General features: G+C 42.6%; 2 protein-coding genes across 2 annotated transcripts; both read right to left on the bottom strand.

The window, feature by feature from the left end:
• Positions 1-3,914: 3,914 nt before the first annotated feature.
• Positions 3,915-10,460, bottom strand: LOC124143520 (beta-1,4-N-acetylgalactosaminyltransferase bre-4-like). The gene is made up of 7 exons (XM_046512521.2): positions 10,347-10,460; positions 9,913-10,135; positions 8,611-8,849; positions 7,538-7,725; positions 6,870-6,992; positions 6,059-6,154; positions 3,915-4,071 (listed from the first exon to the last, which is right to left on the bottom strand). Exons 1-7 carry the CDS (start codon positions 10,458-10,460, stop codon positions 3,915-3,917), a joined length of 1,140 nt encoding a protein of 379 aa, XP_046368477.2.
• Positions 10,461-13,041: 2,581 nt separating this feature from the next.
• LOC124143492 (uncharacterized protein UU044-like) lies at positions 13,042-15,598 on the bottom strand. The gene has a single exon (XM_046512492.2). The coding sequence runs from the start codon at positions 15,165-15,167 to the stop codon at positions 14,307-14,309; it is 861 nt and encodes a 286-aa protein (XP_046368448.2). The 5' UTR covers positions 15,168-15,598; the 3' UTR covers positions 13,042-14,306.
• Between the last annotated feature and the right edge of the window lie 6,555 nt (positions 15,599-22,153).

Genomic DNA, 22,153 nt, shown 5'->3' with positions numbered 1-22,153 from the left:
GTCAGGCTCGCTGACTTTGTTGATGCATGTCACCGTATCCCAATTGCGTAGATCGACCCTCATGATGTCAGTCACTGGATTAAGACTCGAGTATTGATAGACCGCCGTGAAATAGCTGAAATATTGCTGAGTGCGGCGCTAAAAAACAAACAAACAAACAAGCAAACTATGAAGACATGGTACTCCTTTTTGTTTCCGTTGGTTTTACCAACAATAAGTAATTGTTCACTGGTCATGCCATACTGGATGTCCTGATGAATCCATGTAATATACAATATCCTGCCACTAAAAAGTATCCCATTGTGACGAGGTGATTTCCAATTTCAAATGCAAAGGCTGACCCAGAAACCAAGATCAAAGAATTATCAATACATTATATTGAAACACACAGTCTTAGGTGTACATAAAAAGGGAATACAATGGGTCAAACGTGTGGTTGGTGTTTTCTTCGGGTATCCAATCCGTACTCGGCAAGTAATTAAGACGCAAGTTGCGTCGTAGAGGCCTCAAATCACCCTCGGGCCACTCTTATATATAGGTGCAGTCATTCTTTTAGGACGACCATGCTGTCCTTGATTGTCAACAATCAAGGGAGGTAACTCTAAATGATACTCCCTCATACAATCTGGCAATTACATAACTCGATACTGATCCAGTTAACTGACCCAAAATAGCGTTGTTTTCCCCCTAGATATGCTTACCTTCAAGAATAAACTCTTTCAATGGCTTCACTTCAACTATCTTTAATTTTTGTTCTTCATTCTTTGGATATGACAGCAAGGAGGCGGATTTTGCAATTGAAAATGGAACGAAAAGTGCCACTTTGGCAAATTGGATCTGCGTGATTAAAGGAAATTAGTAATAAGACGATTAGATTAAATGTTCTTTGAATACATGCATGTGGACTCATTACAACAGCAAATGTGTCAGAAAGGAAGCGTTTTTCAAAGCTTGATCACGAGCAATTCTTTTACCAAAGATGACTTTATTACGGCATGTAGATGAGGACAATATCCATGGTTAAATACTCTTACCGTCACATATTTACTTTTAGTAAGACCTTAGCACTTCATATCTCTTCCATTGCAGTCACTAGCGTCCTAAAAGAGGGGCGGTACAACAACTCAGTTAACAGTGTCAATATTGTGTGTGACCACCATTTGCATTGATAGACGAGGTAGCGGCGACGCATTGAAACAGCAGATGAATTAAAACAGCCCTGTGGATGTTATTCCAAATGTCAACCGACTGGGCTAGCGTTACCGGCTGGTTCTGGTCCTGTCGTAGGCGTCGACTCATCGCATCCCAGGCAACCGACAGGTCTGGAGAAACAACCGACCAGCAATGTTATGCTGCCTCACAAAGATTGCTGCTGCATGTGGTCGGGAGTTATCCTGCTGCAATGTGACGTTACGTCTCTGATTCTGCACGAAGGGTAGAACATGATCTCGAACCATGTCGTCCTGGTAGCGTACTTCATGAGTTGTGTTCTCCCATGCCACCCCATACCATTACTCTCTCACACCAAAACAGACGATGTTGAGTAACGTAAGCGGCGCTAAAATGTTCTCCTGGCGCCTGCAGCTGTCCAGACGGAAACTAGACTCATGTGGGAACAGAATATTGTCCTAGTCTTGTCTTCTTCATCTCAGATGCTGACGGTGACGTGGACGCAGAATTGGGCGTATCGCTGGGAGCGGATGTGTGCTCCGTCAAACGGTTGCGTACGGTTCTGCCACTATCTGGTCTCAACAGAGGAATTGTCCGAGCTGTGTTAAAGTGGCAATTTGATGTCGATTCCATAGATGCATCAACCGAAAAAGGTTGTGGACGACCGGCCCACGACAAGTCATGTGTGTTGCCCTGCTGTAGATAACGTCTCCCAAGAGATGATATTGCGTTTCGATGAACATTAAAAATGACAGGCAATTTCGTCTGACGCCATTCCTCTTTGCAGTATATTCACTGTACGTTAACGTTGATTTTAAGCATGCCGTGGCTTTGCTTTGTATTTACGTGAAACAAAGGAGTTTTTATTGGCATATGCTGATAGCTAAACAATCATTTTGCACCCGTCCTAGCGCTGTCTCTGTGCTGTGACCAATCTATAAGTAGACTGCGTCACTTCAGCACTGCGTCACTTCAGCACTGCGTCACTTATCTCCTTTACATGATGTTAATGCCCTAAATATCAAAGTGTGAATTGTAACACTACTTTAAAAAATACAATTATCTGTTCGGGTTCAAGCAGATGAAGTCAACCTTTGGAATATTAAACATATAATGTCATGTTTTCTTTGTTTGGAGTTTTCAAGGTCACACATAATTTGATTAAGCTTCACAAATAAATACAAGGTACATCAAAGTGTGTTTTCAGCAATTACTTATCCACATAAACAGCTTGACTGCTCTGCAGTATAAATTGAAACGTAAATACTAAATTTAAAATTTAATTACAATGCATTATCTTAAATACTAGTCAGTGTTATAAGGGTAAAACATATTTATACAAAACTTGAGTTTATTGAAAATGTTAGGAAATTTTGGGAGCCATGCTTTACCGCGCGCTATAACCGAGTTAGTGCTATATTGAAGGGCGCAATAACGAGGGAACACTGTATTTACAATTATAATATTTTAGGCGTTAAACCCAAGTCACTCACTAAGCACAGGCGGCTTCCACACCATCCTATATGTCCCCATGGCTCGGTAAACCTATACAAACCGCGGAGAGGAATCAATCGGTTTTATCACTATGCAAAAATAACCGTATCAGGGCCAGGCACACCAGTGACAAAAGCCATGGGAAATGTTTCTCACCATCGAGGCTAGATGACAGGCCATCGATCAGGTATTTGTTTGTTATCTGCAAAATTCAAGTAATATGATGGCGGTCTGTAAATAATCGAGTCTGGACCAGACGATCCAGTGATTGACATCACGATCATCGATCGCGCATTTGGGATACGATGACGTGCATCAACCAAGTCAGCGAGTCTGACCACCCGATCCCGTTATAGTCGCTTCTTACGACAAACATGGGTTGCTGAAGACCAACTCTAACCCGGATCTTCATAGGCCATCGGTGAGGTAACAGGCACTGACCGCCCCATTTTTGTAGGCCTTGGCGTCAAGTGTGCAGTGCCTGAGACCTTTCCTGTCCCGGAATTCCCAATGGTTATAAACATTACATGGAATCCCCATCCTTGCAATCATCAAAGGTAAATTAGATTCAGACCGCCTTGTGGTCTTGTATCCGCCCTGAGAGCGGAAAGTCCGGGGTTCGATCCCCGGCCGCGTCAGACCAAAATACGTTAAAAGATGGAACTTCTTGTTACCCAGCCCGACGTTCGGCTCGGCGTAAGTATACTGTGTCTGAGTGTATCCATGTTAAACTGGGGCATGATATCTTAGGAGGTTGGCACTATAAAGCCGGAACAAGCAGCCAAACTCAAACACACACACACACACACACACACTCACACTCACACACACACACACTCACTCACACACACACACACACTCACTCACACACTCCTATCCTTGGTGTCATGGGGGCACGGGTGGCCCAGTCGTCTAAGGCGCCGCGATTCGCTGTGCAGAGTTGCGTCCCTTGGGCACGCCAGAAACCTATGATTGTGGGTTCGAATCCCAGTTCGCCCTGATTATGTTTCTAGATTTGTCAGCACCATACCCGTGCTCGTGGGTTTCACCGAAGTGGTAAACGTCTGAGACCTGCATCACTTCGGGCTTTCCTCCCACATTAAGCTGACACGCCGTGATATAACTGGAATACTGTTAAAAGCGGCGTTAAACCCAACTCACTCATTCACTCACACACTCACTCACTCACTCCTTGGTGTCATACAGTTGTACCCGTGAATTACGACTAGTTGCTTAGTAATTTTTATTTTTTATTTTTTTAAATATGAACCTAGGACCTCGGGTTCTTTAATCCCAACATAGATCCACGTGTACAACCTGCGGAACTCTACCAGGTATCGGTGGTACTTGAGACTGTTGAGACCATCCACCTCCACCCTCGCCTTCCACGTCTTCAGATAGGAATACCTGCAGTTGAGTGACAGTGTTTAGGATTAAACGAGTTAGCGTCTAAGCTAATCCTGTCATATCTACGTGAGTGCAATAGTAAATCAATCTCATTTAATTTACTGGGGGCACGGGTGGCCCAGTCGTCTTAGGCGTCCCTTGGGCACGTCCCTTGGGCACGCCAGAAACCTATGATTGTGGGTTCGAATCCCAGTTCGCCCCGATTATGTTTCTAGATTTGTCAGCACCATACCCGTGCCCATGGGTTTCACCGAAGTGGTAAACGTCTGAGACCTGCATCACTTCGGGCTTTCCTCCCACATTAAGCTGACACGCCGTGATATAACTGGAATATGGTTAAAAGCGGCGTTAAACCCAACTCACTCACTCACTCATTTAATTTACTCTGGTACAATACATCTCAGCGTGAGGATTTGAGGACACCACCACAGGAGGTCGCTTTTTATTCAGCAATCATCATCGAGGCTTCTGAAATCTCAGTACAAGTGAGCGAAACATTCAAACCAGCATATCTGATTTCTGTATCTTGACGAAAAAGCGACAAGTTCCGAAAGTAGAAAACATAGGAGCGCCAGTATATTGCACACATACAGTAAACTACGAATATAACGACCGTAGTTCGTTATTGGCACATGCACACCCTATATACAGCAAATTGACGGGACCCAAAAATGGTTCGATATATCCGTCAGTTCGGTATAAGCGTGTTCGTTAGAAACGTAGTTAACTGTATTAAATTTTGGATATATGGATATTTCACTCATCCCGCCCTTACTGAGCGCTGACAAAACGGAAGTAGCATCGGAGGAACATTTGTGTTCTACATCGGTTTTCATTTTTACGATTCGAAATTTCATAATCTAGGTGGTAAGGAAATGATGCAAAATCGCTTTAGAAAGCTGACAGCTGATTTGCTCAAGAATGTACGCAGCCTTCTTGATATTGAGCGGTCAAAGTTCGCAGAGGGTTCACCACGCGACCTTCTGTGGAGGAGTTATCAGATCATCGTATCAGATCGATTAGGTATCGTATGGGAGCAAAATATTTTATTTTCATGAGACTTATTTCCGCCTCATCAAGGCCAGGTTCATACGGTGCCAATTACGGCTCCCGTTTGAGATCAGACAGCGCTACGACGCGAAAAGTGAAAAAGTCGGATTACTATCCTCGATCATCTGGAATGTCCTATCATTGTCTAGACGCAGTCGTATACGTTCGTAACAGAGTCCTACGGATCGGGAAAGGTCCACAGAGGTCGGCCAAGCACTCCCGACAGTATGGCTCTCCCGTAACATTCGGGAAACTCAGCCGATTTTGTCTAGTCGGATTACAATCCTGACTTTGTTGTGACAGATTCTGCTGTATCGTAAACAAAATCGTAAACTGTGCTGTGTTGTCTGGACGGTGTCCTGTGGATCGGGACGCTGTCGTGATGAACGGGCATGAACTGTTCATTGCCGTTTCTTGTCGATTTAGCCCAGATTGCGTCCAGATCTTGTTGATACAAATCGGATCAGATTCGGATTGAGAACGGGAGAATCGGGACGAATTCGGCTGGAAACGGCTGAATCGGGACCGTTCCTGAACAATATCTGATTGTTTGTGAATTTCCCGCCACGAAAATCACAAGATCTTGATCAGACATTTAACAATTTCTAATCGGGAATGGTCCTATAAGGGCCGGCAGTAAAATTCCTGAATGTGTGTGACTGAGAACTAAAGAATATTTGAATTGAGTTTTGAATTTCACAGTGTGTCAGCTTGGTATGTGAGGTAAATGCGAAGTGTAAAATCTGGCATTTCTATTATATTAATAAATAAAACTTGTATATATACAAAATAAATAATAAAACAAAACAACGTATGATACATTACGGACAGTTAATGCTACATTGGTCTGTGTCGTAATTCCCGTTATAGAATAACAGGGGAAAAAGCTGTTAAAAGCGGCGTTAAACTCACTTACTCGCTATAAAATAACACCCACCTTGCATTTTGCGCTTCACTCTTCCGATGTTTTAAATCCCCGTATCCTGAGATTTTCATCGGATACCGTTCGATGTCCATATTGTGGTGTTTCACTCTGAAATGTATGACGTCACGAAATAGAAACGTTAAAAGTAAAAATCATAGGATATCAACAAGTTCCTCGTGGAATGTTTGAAGCTGGTTTGTTGGTTGGTTGGTTTGTTTGTTGTTTAACGCCGCACTCAGCAATATTCCAGCTATATAATCGAGTCTGGACCAGACAATCCAGTGATTAATATCATGAGCATCGATCCACGCAATTGGGATCGATGACATGCATCAACCAAGTCCGCGAGCCTGACCACCCGATCCCGTTAGTCGCCTTTTACGGCAAGCATGGGTTGCTGAAGACCCCGGAATCTTCACGGGTCGAATGTTTGAAGTAACAAAGGATGATTTAATTGTTTTTCATAATACATCACTTAAAAGAGTATAAATTTTATTTTGGGGCTTTCCCTTTTGGCTGACATTTAAGATCTCGCATATGTTGAACATTTTCAGGAGAAATTTTCCACAGGTCTTAATTATTCTATGGTTAATATATTTTTATACTGATAGCGACAATAAATGCGTTTTAACATTATATTTATATCTGGTTGGATACATATAAAAAACAATACTTTCCATTTCTATATTTTTTATATTCACATTTCAACTTCAGAATTCAGTTTCGTAAACAAGGTTTTAAAAAGAGTCTTGCCAATTTGACGTTATACAAGAGCATGAATGACGTCATATGACGTCTAAGACACATCATGATCAACTATTACCTATTATAAAGGTCGTCGTCCTCGCCTCCCCAACCGAAGTACATGTTAGAGTAGCCGTTGATCTTCTTGAACAAATCTGTCTTGAAACTCACAACGCCACCGAAAATATGTTCATACGGTAATCTGGGGAAAGAATGAGGAGATATATATATGTGTGTCTGTGTGTGCGTGCGTGCGTGCGTGTGTGTGTGTGTGTGTGTGTTGGTGATCTGAGTGACGTCATTATAGTTCAATGAAAACTCAGGACCAGTACAAGAAGCCATACACACACACACGTACATGCACGTGTAAACGTGTGCAATAATCTTGAAAATGACGTTAATCCCCATTTCACATCATGTACCTTGCTTAACCCTCCTGGTACATACAGTGTATAAAAGTATTACAACCACTTTATTTCTGCACAGTGTTACCAAATTCTACAACATTGTATCCCAATCGCGTAGATCGATGCTCATGATGTCAATCACTGGATTGTCTGTTCCAGACTCTGTTATTAACAGACCGCCGTCATATAGCAGGAATATTGCTTAGTGGGGTATTAAACAACAAACAAGAAAACATTCAACTCGAGTTGATTGCCTTTCCAATTGTATCTTAATTCAGCATGTCCAAAAATGTTATGCACTGGCTAGCCAATGGTTTTCGGAGTTTACATTTCAACTTACGCGTAGTTCCAGCGAGCGAGGGCAGCGGCATGGTGGCGTGGTTTGCTGCCACAGGTGTAGAGGTTCCGTTCACTCAGGGGGATCATATCAATATCATGGAAGAAATAGCAATCAAACTTGCAAAGTTTCTCTCCTTCAACAACGCCAATATTTCGGAGCATTCCTCTATTCAGTCTAGACCCCGGGGCCTGTGAAATACATTAATGTGTCAGTGGATATCGGAGTGGATGAGAAATCAGAAAAGTTTGAAGTGTCCGTTATAGAGTAGTATCCACACACACACACACACACACACACACACACACACACACACACACACACACACACACACACACACACACACGCCATCCCACCCAACACCCTCTGCATACACATTTGTATAATGTGTGAAGCATATATATTGGTGTTATAGGGCTAGAACATTTCTAAAAGAGGATCAAACACACAATTAATTATTACCACAGGGGTAAAACATTTCGGTACAATATTTCTGCGTTTTGCACAGTGACCCTATAATCAAGATCTATATTGTGATAAGACGATGATAAAAACATCGCGAAAGTGCATCAAAATCAGTTGCGCACCTTGATTAAAAACCTGAAAAGATTTGGAAAATATCTCTATACAACGACCTGGCGGTGCACATGCTTTGCAAATCCCGAATCGACCGAAATCTGCATTACAGTTTACGAAGGGGATTTCGATTTCAATGTACGCCCATGGGATTGCCTTGTTCTCGCCCATGGGCGAAATATTTTAATTTCGCTATAAAAATCGTTGTATTAAGTTGAAATGAGTTAAATTTTGTGTCATGATACTTGAAAGAAATACATTTATGTATTTGCGAAACAAAAACATGAGTTTTAGGTAAAGGAACGTATTCTCGCCAATGGGCTTGCCCATGGGCCTGCCGATGGGCCACACTTCGCCCATGGGCCTGCCCAGGGGCGACATAGTGTAAATATTGAGTTTTTGAACATTTTTTTTCATTTTCCATAGGAAACTGGACTTTTAAAGTCAGTTAAGTCTCTGGCCTCGGGAAGATGACTTTAAAGGGACACATGCGATCTCACCTGTTCAACAACAAGTATCATATATTCCACCCTCTGCTTCTTTAAAAAGGGGTGAATATTGTTCAGGAATATTTTCAAGTGCAGACTCCTCTCCCTGAAGGGGACAATGACAGCGACCCTCTGCGATGATGTGCACTCTGTGGGACGGAACAGACCCCCTGGTTCAAGGTCAGCCCCGTGTAGTTTCTCCAGCATCTCCATGCTGCGACTGTCCAAGTTCACCTTGACCTTTGTATTTCCTGGAACACGTATCATACATTCAGTCTAATCAGTGCTCAATGTATGTTTTTAAGCCATTTTTATTTACCCACTTGAAATCATTCTAGTTTGATATTTATGATTTTCTTTGTGTATTAAATATATTTTACTCCCTGGGTCCTTGTAGTTTATTGGGTATTATTTTAACCGATAAGTTGACATTCATAAACATACCTGCTGAAAAAACGCTCTTTACGATACTATGTTTTTTACATCATTCTCTGCAACGTAGAGTTCATGGATGATCAGCCGGAGTAAGCTCCGTTTTCCGTTATTCATTTCAGACATAGAATGGGCATTTAAACACCACATTCTGTGATCTTGAGACAGAAAAGGTCTACCGTATATCATGCTCTATGGCCGCGCTCATGCTATCAATCAGTAGTTTCTCTGACAGCCGTGATATCTCTGGCATATTGTTCACTCACTATGACGAATTTCATCTATATGGAAATTACAAAGATTTTCTGTTTTTTGTTCCAGCTGAGTTACGTTAAACAGATGCCACGGGAGGCGTAAGATGTACCCGGATTCGCATTTCTGTTATTTTAAAAGCATCTAAATATGGAATTGCGACCTGTTCATTGAAAAATAGTTTTGTGCATTCATAAATCATGGCGGAAATACGATAACATCAGATGCGAACCTTACAATTTCTATGTCAAAGTCCAAATAGGTTTGTGTATATCAATGTGTGGCGTTGATTGAATGTGTGTATTGGATCATCATCATCATCATCATCGTCATCATCATCATCAACATCATCGGTACGGACAATTATTGTTAGGAACAGCTCTATAGGGAAAGGACAACACGTAATATACATGTTTCGTTTTTGTACTGTATCGTCCGGATCAATGGGGTCCACTGAATATTAAAGCTCGACTCGGCGGTGACGTCATATCTCGTCGCGTCTCGCGAGAATAGCGATTCCAAATGGCGACACATTACAGGAGCATTAACTACATTCCAACATACCTTCGGGCTTTCGTTCTCACCAAACAATAAAAATACTCTACATTCCAAATTCCCCAAGGTTCCTACCTCGTTTCCGTCTCATCTCATGGCACCACGGCCCTGTGCTTGAAATGTTTCTCGTAATGCACGGAGGCCGCTCTCCAACGAAAATATCACAGTCAGTCCTGCAGTGCCCTGTTCCGCGACTTGTTTCCATGGTTGTTCCCAGTTTTGTATTGTTAGAGGTTCCTGAATGTACGCATCTCATCCTTTCCCGGCTGTGCCATCGTTTGTGTTGAACGTGAAGTACCTGTGTATGGAACACTGTAATTGACATTTTCGCCTTCCTGTTTTCGCTAATTCGACATTCGGTAAACCGTTATAATGTGGAATGTACGAAAACGACATATTGGGATATGTGGCCAAAATTTCCCGATCTCGAATTCTGTTGTTTTTAAGAAGATATTTACTATGGCCAGAAATAGCAAGAACGCAACAATGACCCTTACAGTTTTCCGTACCTGTGTGTGTCGCAACAGAAAATAACAAAACACAAGAGTGGTGGCTGTCAGTAACACAAACCCTGTCCGCGCTCTCCCCAGCATCTCACAAGTAAAGCACCAGCGTTTACACATGACCTTTGCATAAGTACATAGCTGAGAGTAATTACTGTAATTTACTGTCGCAGTTAGTATTCCTAATACACACGGTCGCATAACATCGAGCAACTAGGGTCGTATGAATCAGTTTCCACTACAGTGAAACCTCGTTAATTCGGACAGAAACATTACAGTGAACTCGTCACTGTGTGCGTCTTTTGGCAGGGAATACTGATTAATTCTTTATTTCCATAATACAAATGTCATCTTCCCAAGGCAAGGGAGTTAACTGACTGCAAAAGTCCAGTTTCTCGCACTTTAACACTCAGTTAACTCCCTTGCCTCGGGAAGATGTACAAATGCCTGCTTCGTTCGTGTCTTAGGCTTTCATTTGTGTGTGCGTGTGAGATAGAGAGAGAGGGGTGGGGGGTTGAGACAGACAGACAGACAGACAGATGAGAAGATCAAGACGGTCATATTAAATGCCACGCCAAATATGTCTTTATGGAAATTTACAATCTTATTTTGAAAATTGTTGAGAGAAATTGCTGAGAGCGCAAAGAGACAAGACATTGCATGTTGTGCGTGCAGATCATTACGACAACCCGTAAAGGTTTAAGAAAAAGGCAGACACGGGGAGGAAGGGAAGAACACAGACATTTCCAGCGAGATGTGAGAGGCATGAAGAACAGAAAGTGATCTATATAGTAATCAGGCCTGTGGATCAGCTCTGTTAATATAAAGAATTTTCATTTCTCATTGTATAAAGACGTTGTATGTTGCATTGTATACCACCCTTAAACGAGTAACGTATTTTAAAAACAGAAATTAAATGAAAAGGGAGACCCATACAGTCAGGTGATAAACTGACCAGAAAAATATCCGAGTATGGTATAAATTTAACGATTTTACCGACGCTTTTCTGGGCATAGTGCGTGAGTCGGGTCGTAATCTGTTTTGGGAAATATTCCGTTCATATAACGGTGAGGGATACCAAGAATGAGCTTCAAACCTTGCACCCATCGAACCCGGCGTGACCAATTGCATTAAATGCTGTAACAACTGTGCCATCCGATTAACTTCAAATATTAGTATTGTAGACAATGATACTAGTATATGGTAGGGAAGAGAATGTATGGATGTCAACTTCTTTATAATGAGGAACTCGCCATTTCGGAGTATATGCTTACTCCTTCATTCAGACACTGGTGTACATGGCCGGGACTGGTTTTCTATAGGCTGGAAAAGCTTGAAATTTACCTCGTGTGCGTTGAACACCATTCATTCACTGACAAACCCCAAAATGACACAAGTTGCCACGATGGCGATACTAAAGAAGGGTTGTTTCCCTTTGAACATGGTGCATTTGAAACGCTGCTGGAGGTTCGTTTGAGGATATACTATGCATGATTTCTACAACATAATACCACATAATCTGCTTATAGCTGGAGCCCTTAACAATAAGAAGCTTTCATATTACTCTAGTTTATCTGTCATGTCACGTGAAGGACCACCCGCTTCATTCATATTACGCCCCGTGAAGATCCGGGGTAGAATAGGTCTTCAGCAACCCATGCTTGCCGCAAAAGGCGACCATGCTTGTCGTAAGAGGCGACTAACGGGATCGGGTGGTCAGGCTCGCTGACTTGGTTGATGCATGTCATCTGATGCGTGTCATCATCCCAATTGTGTGAATCGATGCACGTGATATTAATAACTGGATTGTCTGGTCCAGCCTCGATTATTTACAGACCGTCGTAATATAGCTTGAACATTGATGAGTGTAGCGTTAAACAACAAACAAACAAACAAACAAACAAACACACACACACACACACACACACACACACACACAAAAGCAAAACAATGTCATGGGGTTCTCAACGATTATTTCATCAGTTGCTTGCACGTTTAGAAAACATCCTAATTGAGATTATACATGTACGAAATATATAGCCATCTACAGGAATAGTTATATAAATCCTGTTTTTAGCCTTCCTCGTCCAATAACTTTATCATGGACATCGTTAATGATACCATTATTTATCAAAACACTATTCATGATATAATCTTAGACTATTTCAGTATAATTAAGAGTTCATACCACACCATTATATCGTGTTCCAGCAGCCGATGTCGACGTATTCACGTCCTCGCCCTGCTGGCGAATCTTGTACTTGTTCAATAAATATTATTTATTGCGCTCAGTTCCAAATTACATATATACGCCGCTAATTACTGTATTCCGGTTATATCACGGCGTGTCAGCTTGGAGGAAAGCCCGAAGTGATGCAGGTCTCAGACGTTTACCACTTCGGTAAAACCCACGAGTACGGGTATGGTGCTGACAAACCTAGAAACATAATTGGGGCGAACCGGGATTCGAACCCACAATCATAGGTTTCTGGCGTGCCCAAGGGGGGACACAACTCTGCACAGTGAATCGCGGCGCCTTTGACGACTGGGCCACCCGTGCCCCCTTATACATTGGGGCATAATAAAGATAAATTAACAACACTATGACCAACTCATTTAATGATTTATATTTCACAAACATGTACAATAACTAAGCTAAAAAATATGTGAATCCGATGAAGTAAACACATGAACAAAAGGGTTCCAATTTTATATTTAATTTTGAAACCATCTCTTTCAGATTACAATGTGTCAAACAAAACATTGAGAAAATAACAACAACAAATAATATTATGTATGTGTGTGAACACGAAAATACTGCTTCGGTAGACCATGGTAATACTTATATGACGACCATAACATCGGCGTGTAAACCCACAATACTCCTGACACAGTATCACCCTGGCATAGAATATCAACACAGAATAAGCCAAAAACAGAAAAAGGCTTATCCAAATAAGCCAAGGCTTAACCTATAGGCGACACGATACAAAGATAGTCTTACACAGATTTGGACAGAATTAACCTGACCCAGAAGCATTCTCACATAAAACACTACTGCCTTAGAATTAGTTTCATAATTCTGACCAATAATTTCCCCCAAAATGTACCTGACACAGAATCCCCCAACCCCGAATAAGCATAACCCAGAATTCGAAGCGCCTAAAACAAAACTAGTCTAACGCAGATAAGTCACCAGGAATTAGTCACCACGTGATTGGCCCCATCTCAATTAACATAATATACCATCATCATGACCCTCAATTAGTCCAAAACTTAATCAGACTTAATTTTAATTGTCCTAACTCACAAACACAGAATTAGAGTGACCCTCAATTAACATATAAATAAATACACTGATACTCATTTAGCATAGCATAGACTTACCCTGTCTCTCATTGAGCCTAACACAGACTTTGTATGTATTCTACACTTAATCTATTTCAAAGTCTCGCTGTCTAATACATATTAAATATTCTTAACTGCAACATATCGTCATCCACTAATGGACCGTCAAATGACTGATTCTGTACTTGAAACGCTAAATATACAGCGAGGCCTGTCAGAGTTCAGAGTAAATTTCACCGTCTTACTCATCTGTCACCTATGATTTTTCAAAAATAGGGCGGTCGGGTAGCCTAGTGGTTAAAGCGTTCGCTCGTCACGCCGAAGACCCGGGTTCGATTCCCGACATGGGTACAATGTGTGAAGCCCATTTCTGGTGTCCCCCGCCGCGATATTGCTGGAATATTGCTAAAAGCGGCGTAAAACCATACTCACTCAAAAATAACCCCCGTATGAAGTGAATATTTTACATTATAAGGTTTCCAACACTAAACGTCACACAAATGAATAATTGTTTTCATATCAAACCGTTCTTCACATGAAAATATCCTTTTTAACAATTCCTGGCTAGAAGAAATGTATTCGTCCTTATAAACAACTTCAGGAGACACATGTATCTTCTCATTTCTTGCAGGTCGACTTAATTGTCCCGTCGCCCGTCCACATGTTTTGTTGGTAATCTTTGTACAAAGCCAAGTTCTTCCACGAATAACTATTGACATCCACATAACTCGTTTCACTCTTGTACCAAGCTCCTCTCTTCTTTGCGCTGGACTCCGTATGACGACCAAGTCGTTCCAAAATCCCTTTCAGGCGACTCGTTGGGAGCTTGTTCTGAGCACTGGCAGCAATGGCCATCTGGTTTAGGGTGAGTGAGGCGTAAGCGCCTGCCCTTGAGTGGTGGGCCGAACGATGGACGTGTGGAGCTGGAGCTGGAGGAGGTCCTGGAGATGCTGCCGGTTCTCTTGGTTCTGGGGATGGGTTGGTCTTGGTATCGTGTTGACTCACCGGAGGAGCAGGTTCAGGGGAAGGATTAGTGTCCGAGAACGGGTCAATTTCAGCTATTGCTGGAACCTCTGTCTCTGGAGGTGTAACGTCATCGTTTTTAGCTAAACATTCTGGAGTGACGGTCTCGGGATGTTCCTTGTCCTCAGGGTTTAGTTTGTTACCTTCAGGATCTGGTTTGATGTCCTCAGGAACTCTTTCCCCTTCCGTCTCTTCTTTGCCTTCTTTCTCCATCGTACTTGACGGTTTTGTATCATCTGACTTTTTCTCCACCTCTGCTGTATTTTCAACTACATTTTCTGTTACGGCTCCATCTGTTACGGCCCCTTCTGTTACGGCTGCATCTGTTACGGCCCCTTCTGTTACGGCGCCTTCTGTTACGGCTGCATCTGTCGCCTCAGGGATCTCCGGATCTTGTTTACCTTCCGTATCCGGCCCAGGGACTGTTTCAGATTTCGGTGCTTCATCCGCATCCATGATTACAACAATGTCTTCACAAATAAAACCTTCAAGAAACCCCACGACTAAATCACCTCCGTTGCCAAACAGATATCCACAGCGTCGTCAATAGATACGATTCACAATATGTATGGCGTCCCACACAGGTACACATCCACCATCCACAAAGAGTATCAACACCCAACATATACTGCCATGAATGAACAGTTCGATCCGAATTCCTATATTATTGCAAAAGTGTCGTGTCTTGTGCCTCACGCTCTGCTCAAAAAGGTCTGCAGTCAAACACTATACCTGCCAACCGATATGTTCCGCTTCCCAGCACACGGGGGTGTTACCGTCCCCTCAGAATCTTATCGAAGTCATTTGATATGCACGACTTGAAATATCTATCGATAATTCTACAGTAAGCTTAGGCCTAGTTCCACGGCTCGCTGGCCAGAACGTTTTCAGAATCAGAATATATCTGGCGATACAAGAACACGAAACAGAACGCTTGATATCTTAAAGATGCACATGTCCCGAAGGTTGCTATGAACAAAATGGCGTGGCAATTCTAACAATCATTTATTAATTCACATATTGAGCACCTAAGAAAGGACACAATGTTGCGATTATTAAGATGGTGTCTTTGTGGTTCATAAGATCTTAATAGGATCGGATTACCGGAGGAAATATGCCCCGACTACTGCAAGTCAAAAGTATCTTATCGTCAATTAGTAAAGCCACCCCACACTTAGTTACAGCTCGATCGACCCATAACGTCATTTAACGCCCATTTAACGCTAATACCTCGCGGCTTCTCATCTAGGTTTAAGAACACTGATCCAATATGAATCCATTACTGACTTGAGCATATAAACCCATATCAGCTCACAACGCATATCGTGCTTGAACGGTTGATAAAGCTCACGTGACATAATTAATAACCTGCCCTAGGCCTCCTGTGGGACTCCGCTGGCGTTACAGACTGATTGTATTGATACGAGTGTATTGAGGCCGGGTTGGTTGTCGGGTGCACGAGAGATTAGCAACGCTGATGTATACATGATCATGAGTGGCGGGCGCAGAATGCAATTAATTCTCTAAAGTATTGATCATGCGATATTTCATATCTTATTTTGTTTGGGTTACCTAATTTGTCAAATAGACCTACAGGCTTTAAATTAAAACATGGTTTATTTGTAGATGTCACAATGAAATTTAAAAAAAATGTAGAGTATGGTTTGATATGTCAGTTATATACACAATGCATGTGCAAAAGTCCTTGTTGTCCTTCTTGGGTGTGGTTGGAATATTGCTCAAGTTGGTGTAAAAATAACTCACTAATTCCGAGTCATTTAAGAATGACTCAGGTTTGAACTTATTATACAGGGATCTGAAATGTACGGTATTTTTATTTTTAAAAATACTCTACTTTATACCTGTAGGACAGTTATAACGAACATCGTGATACCGTTGAGATTGATCCGTAACTGCCACACCCATGTTCCTTGAGCAGTCATGAGCAGTTATGAGGTGAAGGTGAAATTGGGTTTAACGTCGCGTCCAAGATTATTGCACTTATATAGCGACGTGCATGCACGTGTATGTGTGTGTGGCTGCTTGTACTAGTCCGGACTGATGCCGATTTATAGTGCTAGCACACTGAGATACCATGCTGCAGTTTAACATGAATACCCCACTCTCAGACACAGTATACTGACTCCGAGCAGACCAGTCCTTTGTTTTAGCCCCTTAATGCCGAGTGCCAGACAGGGTTACAACAAGTACCATCTTTTAACGTCTTTTGGTATGACGCGGCCGGGGATCGAACCCCGGACCTTCTGCTCTCCGGGCGGACGCTCTACCTCTAGACCACGCAGGCGGTCTGAGCAGTTATGAGATACTCATTGTAGGGTGCATGTAATATCGCCTTTGATAGCCGTATCAAATACATAACCATCGAATAACCATTTCATGTTTTATTTTTAGCCACCATCAAACATGGGTGTATACTTACGTTTTCCAGACAGTTTACTTATTAACACTTATTTACTTAAAAAATGTCGATGCCCGAAAAAAAATTATCTTTCAGTTTTGTTACAAGAAGCGTATATGTTTTATCGATTTACAAGAGTCCCTGTCCTAGAGGTGTCGTTGTCGGCGGACTATATTTTACTGAACTATAGCACTAGTACTAAGAATAGAATAGTCAGGATTCTGCAGTTTAATGGTCTTGGGTCAAGTTGTGCGAAATGAGACCGGGCCTCGGGTTGACAAGCGAACACTTTAACCACTAGGCTACCCCACCTCATCATTATTGCAGGGGCGGTCGGGTAGCCTAGTGGTTAAAGCGTTCGCTCGCCACGCCGAAAACCCGGGTTCGATTCCCGACATGGGCACAATGTGTCAAGCCCATTTCTGGTGTCCCCCGCCGTGATATTGCTGGAATATTGCTAAAAGCGGCGTAAAACCATACTCATCATTATTCCTACGGCATGTACCCCTTTGGTGAAACCACTAGCACGGGTATGATGCTGGCAAACAAAGGGTTAAGATCAGTGCAAATCTTGGATTCGAACCAACGATCACCGATTTCTTACAACTCTGATTGCGGGGTGTTAGACGAAAGACTATCCATCCGTAACCCTCATAACGCTGAAATGTTGGACAATGTGATGACAACTTACACCACACTGTCCATACGTTGCCGGGTAGCCACGCGTTATATTTTTTCGCCGTTATTATGAAATGAGACAAAACTAAAATGAAAATAAGGATTACTGTGAAACCACTTAGCACATGATGGCGTGTAGACACTGGGTGTGTGTGAGTTATAAACAGCACGATGATATACCACCGTATATCCATTAACGTCATAAACAGCTAGAAACAAACGTTGGCGATGTTGGTGTCCACCGTGTCGAAGGATTTTGGTATGTTATGTCGTGCACTGGGTGAACCTGCGAGTGGGCGTGTAAGGTCCATTAACATATCTTTACACGGAATCTTATCTGCGATCTTTTGGCTCCTGTAATCTCCGGGAGCAGGGTTGGCCCAGTCGTTTAAGGCGAAACAATTCTTTGTGCAGAGTTGCGTCCCGTTTTTGCGCCAGAAACCGATACTTGTGGGTGCGAATCCCCGATTATGTTTACAGGTTTGGCAGCACCATACCCGTGGGTTTCACCGAAGTGGTAAACGTCTCAGACCCGTATCACTTCGGGCTTTCCTCTCACACTATACTGAAACGCCGTGATATAACTGGATAACTGTTTAAAGCAGCGATAAGCCCAAAGCACCCACTCAGATACTTGTCTAAACTAAAGTATGGACGTTTACCTTTACACACCCATGGGTGGAATAGACGACCTCATATTACTCCTGGTTTGAGACCGCCTCCGTGATCTAATGGTAGAGCGTCCGCCCGGAGAGCAGAAGGTCCGGGGTTCGATCCCAAAAGACGTTAAAAGGTGGTACTTCTTGTTACCCTGTCTGGCGCTCGGCATTAAGGGGCTTAAACAAGGACAATTCATGTTAAACTGCGGCATGATATCTCAGTGTGCTAGCACTATAAATCGGCATCAGTCCGGACTAGTGCAAGCAGCCACACACACACACATACACACAAACGTGCATGCACGTCGCGACGTTAAACCCCACTTAACCTCACCTCACCTGGTTTGAAGTCCTTACACTGGCCGCCAGGTGGGACTGGAATAGATACATACATGGTGTATTGCCTCTCGCTGCGACTACAGAACAACGTGACATTACGAAAGCGAGGTCCGCATATTTGCCATGTTTTTTCCTGAATCTTGTCAATCACATTATTGTCAAAGGGACAGAGAATTCAATGGTACAAATGTTTTCATTGGATTCATCAAAAAGCACAAGGCCAGATTTGTTGGCCTGGATACGTCTGAGGCTGTATATTCCAAAGAATTGTATTTGTCATTTTCCATAGCGCATCTACACATTCTACAGTGTATAAATTATGTATTTATTTTTATATGCATTATTACTTGAATTTATTACTTATTATATTTTTTTATATATAGTATATTACTTTTAAACATATGAATAATTATATGTTTCTTATACGTGCATTGTGATAACATCTTAGTGGAAGCGGAACGAATTAGAGTAAGAGAGAGAGAGTGAGCCAGAGAGAAAGAGAGACAAACAGTCATCATTCCACTAAATGTTCGCACTACTCCGGCATTATGGAGTCTCTATGGCCCCATCTGCCACCCCTAGTTTTCTGTAGACATGTTGTATGTCACATCCAGATACCAGCACGGGGCTAAGTAGTCCTGTACTACCCAGACTCCTGGCTTGTTTGCTCAGATAAGACAGACAGAGATCTTTGTGTTGGCCAAACATCATACTCAACGTGTTTGTGTGTGCCTGACTTGTTGAATTGTGTGTCTCGTGCATAGTACTCTCGCCACGCCGACAGCTATGCCTACATAAAAGTTACATAACTTAACGTGATCGTGTTTAAACTGTCTCACCGAGAAATACAGTTCCTAGAAACTGTTAAGAGCCAGTGAAAGGCATTAGCCTTTTGTGAAGCATCTTCCTAGTGCAATATTTGCATACTCTGTGTGTTGTGTTCAGGATTAATAAAGATACATAATTTGTCATAGACATGTCTAGGAAGTGTATTGTACACTCCAGTGACAAAGTTATGTTAGAAAGAAAACCAAATGTACCGAAACATTTCACCCAGTTGGTACTGTGGACCTTTTTAACCCAAGCTTGAGCACTCAGTTGTCCACGGTGCTGTGGGGATGTTGATGCGGTCGTTGTGGGGATGTTGATGCGGTCGTTGTGTGGATGTTGATGTGGTCATTGTGTGGATGTTGCTGCGGTCGTTGTGGGGATGTTGATGCGGTCATTGTGGGGATGTTGATGTGGTCATTGTGTGGATGTTGCTGCGGTCGTTGTGGGGATGTTGATGCGGTCATTGTGGGGATGTTGATGTGGTCATTGTGTGGATGTTGCTGCGGTCATTGTGGGGATGTTGATGCGGTCATTGTGTGGATGTTGATGTGGTCATTGTGTGGATGTTGATGCGGTCATTGTGGGGATGTTGATGCGGTCGTTGTGAGGATGTTGATGCGGTCATTGTGGGGATGTTGATGCGGTCGTTGTGGGGATGTTGATGCGGTCGTTGTGGGGATGTTGATGTGGTCATTGTGTGGATGTTGCTGCGGTCGTTGTGGGGATGTTGATGCGGTCATTGTGGGGATGTTGATGTGGTCATTGTGTGGATGTTGCTGCGGTCATTGTGGGGATGTTGATGCGGTCATTGTGTGGATGTTGATGTGGTCATTGTGTGGATGTTGATGCGGTCATTGTGGGGATGTTGATGCGGTCGTTGTGAGGATGTTGATGCGGTCATTGTGGGGATGTTGATGCGGTCGTTGTGGGGATGTTGATGCGGTCGTTGTGGGGATGTTGATGCGGTCGTTGTGGGGATGTGATGCTGGTTTTTATCTACCGCCACGAAGTGGTGCTGGGGATATTGGAACGGTGTCCGTCAGTCCGTCCGTCCGTCCACCCGATTCTCGAAGTAGACATAAATTCTTAAAAACTATTTAAGTCAGAGAAATGAAATTTTACACACTGATGTTACTGGTCATGATCTTAGATGAGTTCGAAAATTGGTCTCGTAAATTCCCTTTTGACAGAGTTACGACCCTTGCTCCGTGCTTTTCAACTAAGTGCATACTGCGTGAAATTTTATCAGAAACTACTTAAGTTGGTTGGTTGGTTCAACTTGGTTGGTTGTTTTGCGCCGCACTCAGCAAAATTCCAGCTATATGACAGGGGTCTGTAAATAATGGAGTCTGGATCAGACAATCCAGTGATTGATATCATGAGCATCGATCCACCTAATTGGGATAGATGACATGCATCAACCAAGTTCCTGAATGAAAGTTTGTATGCGTATCTAAGAGATACTTGTCAAGATTGAGTTTGAAAATTTGTGCCGTAAATTATTACGGCCCTTGATCCATGTTATTTGACTTGGTGCGTAGTGTGTGTAATGGGGACAAGTTTTCTTAGAAACTACTGAAGTTACTTGAATGAAAGTTTGCATGCTTAAGAGATACTTGTCGAGACATAATTAGTTTCTTACAGAGAAGGGTCTTTTGTGTGTTAATTTCACATGTAATCATTTTTTCAGATGACATGAAGGCCCAAGTGCCTATTTGTTCTTAAGGCTTTATAGGACTCCTTTTTTAGAGTTTATATCCACTATTATATGAACAAACACAATTCCAACGTGCCCCTGTGGGAGATAGTGATAACGCTGTTTACTTGTTGATTATTGGGTATCCTTCCAGGAGGAGTCGGGGCGGTCGGGTAGCCTAGAGGTTAAAGCGTTCGCTCGTCACGCCGAAGACCCGGGTTCGAATCCCGACATGGGTACAATGTGTGAAGCCCTTTTCTGGTGTCCCCCGCCGTGATATTGCTGGAATATTGCTAAAAGCGGCGTAAAACCACACTCACTCACTCCAGGAGGAGTCCACTAATGCCTACAGTGACAAATGCCTACAGTCTAAAACACACATTTCCAGTGCACACATGTTAGCCTACGGTTGTTGAGTCTGTACCTGTAGCCATCTAGTAGGACTTGCTGACCACCTTCTTGTGACATATGATACTGATCCTTCTTCCTCTAACATGCCAGTCTTTCTTACTTACTTACTTACTTACTTACTTACTTACTTACTTATGGCCCGGCCAGGCCATTTAATGTGTTTCCGAAAGGGGCGAAAGTGGTCTGTGCAACCCAAGAGGGGGCTTTAGGGGTTGCTTATATGCCAATCTTCGATAACTATATTTTATACTGGAAAATTTCCTTCTCAAAGTTTATCATCAATTACTTTGAAACATTATTCTTCTACTCTCATTTTACAGAAAATCCATATTTCCTGCTGCGGTTATCAAAGTACAAAACCATCTAAGAAAATAAATCTATACAAAGGTTAAATATTTCACAATGCCAG

The sequence above is a fragment of the Haliotis rufescens genome, unplaced genomic scaffold, assembly GCF_023055435.1.
Source record: "Haliotis rufescens isolate VD_foot unplaced genomic scaffold, xgHalRufe1.0.p SCAF_8, whole genome shotgun sequence".
Lineage (NCBI taxonomy): Eukaryota > Metazoa > Mollusca > Gastropoda > Lepetellida > Haliotidae > Haliotis > Haliotis rufescens.
The sequence above is the reverse complement of the archived record's forward strand: the minus strand, read 5'-3'. Positions and strand labels throughout refer to the sequence as shown.

Coding starts and splice junctions, on each gene's coding strand:
- LOC124143520 (XM_046512521.2), bottom strand. CDS start 10,460: ATGTGTAAACGCTGGTGCTTTACTTGTGAGATGCTGGGGAGAGCGCGG. Junction 10,136..10,346: donor TTCTGTTGCGACACACACAG/GTACGGAAAACT, acceptor TTCCATACACAG/GTACTTCACGTTCAACACAA. Junction 7,726..8,610: donor TGATACTTGTTGTTGAACAG/GTGAGATCGCAT, acceptor TGTATTTCACAG/GCCCCGGGGTCTAGACTGAA.
- LOC124143492 (XM_046512492.2), bottom strand. CDS start 15,167: ATGGATGCGGATGAAGCACCGAAATCTGAAACAGTCCCTGGGCCGGAT.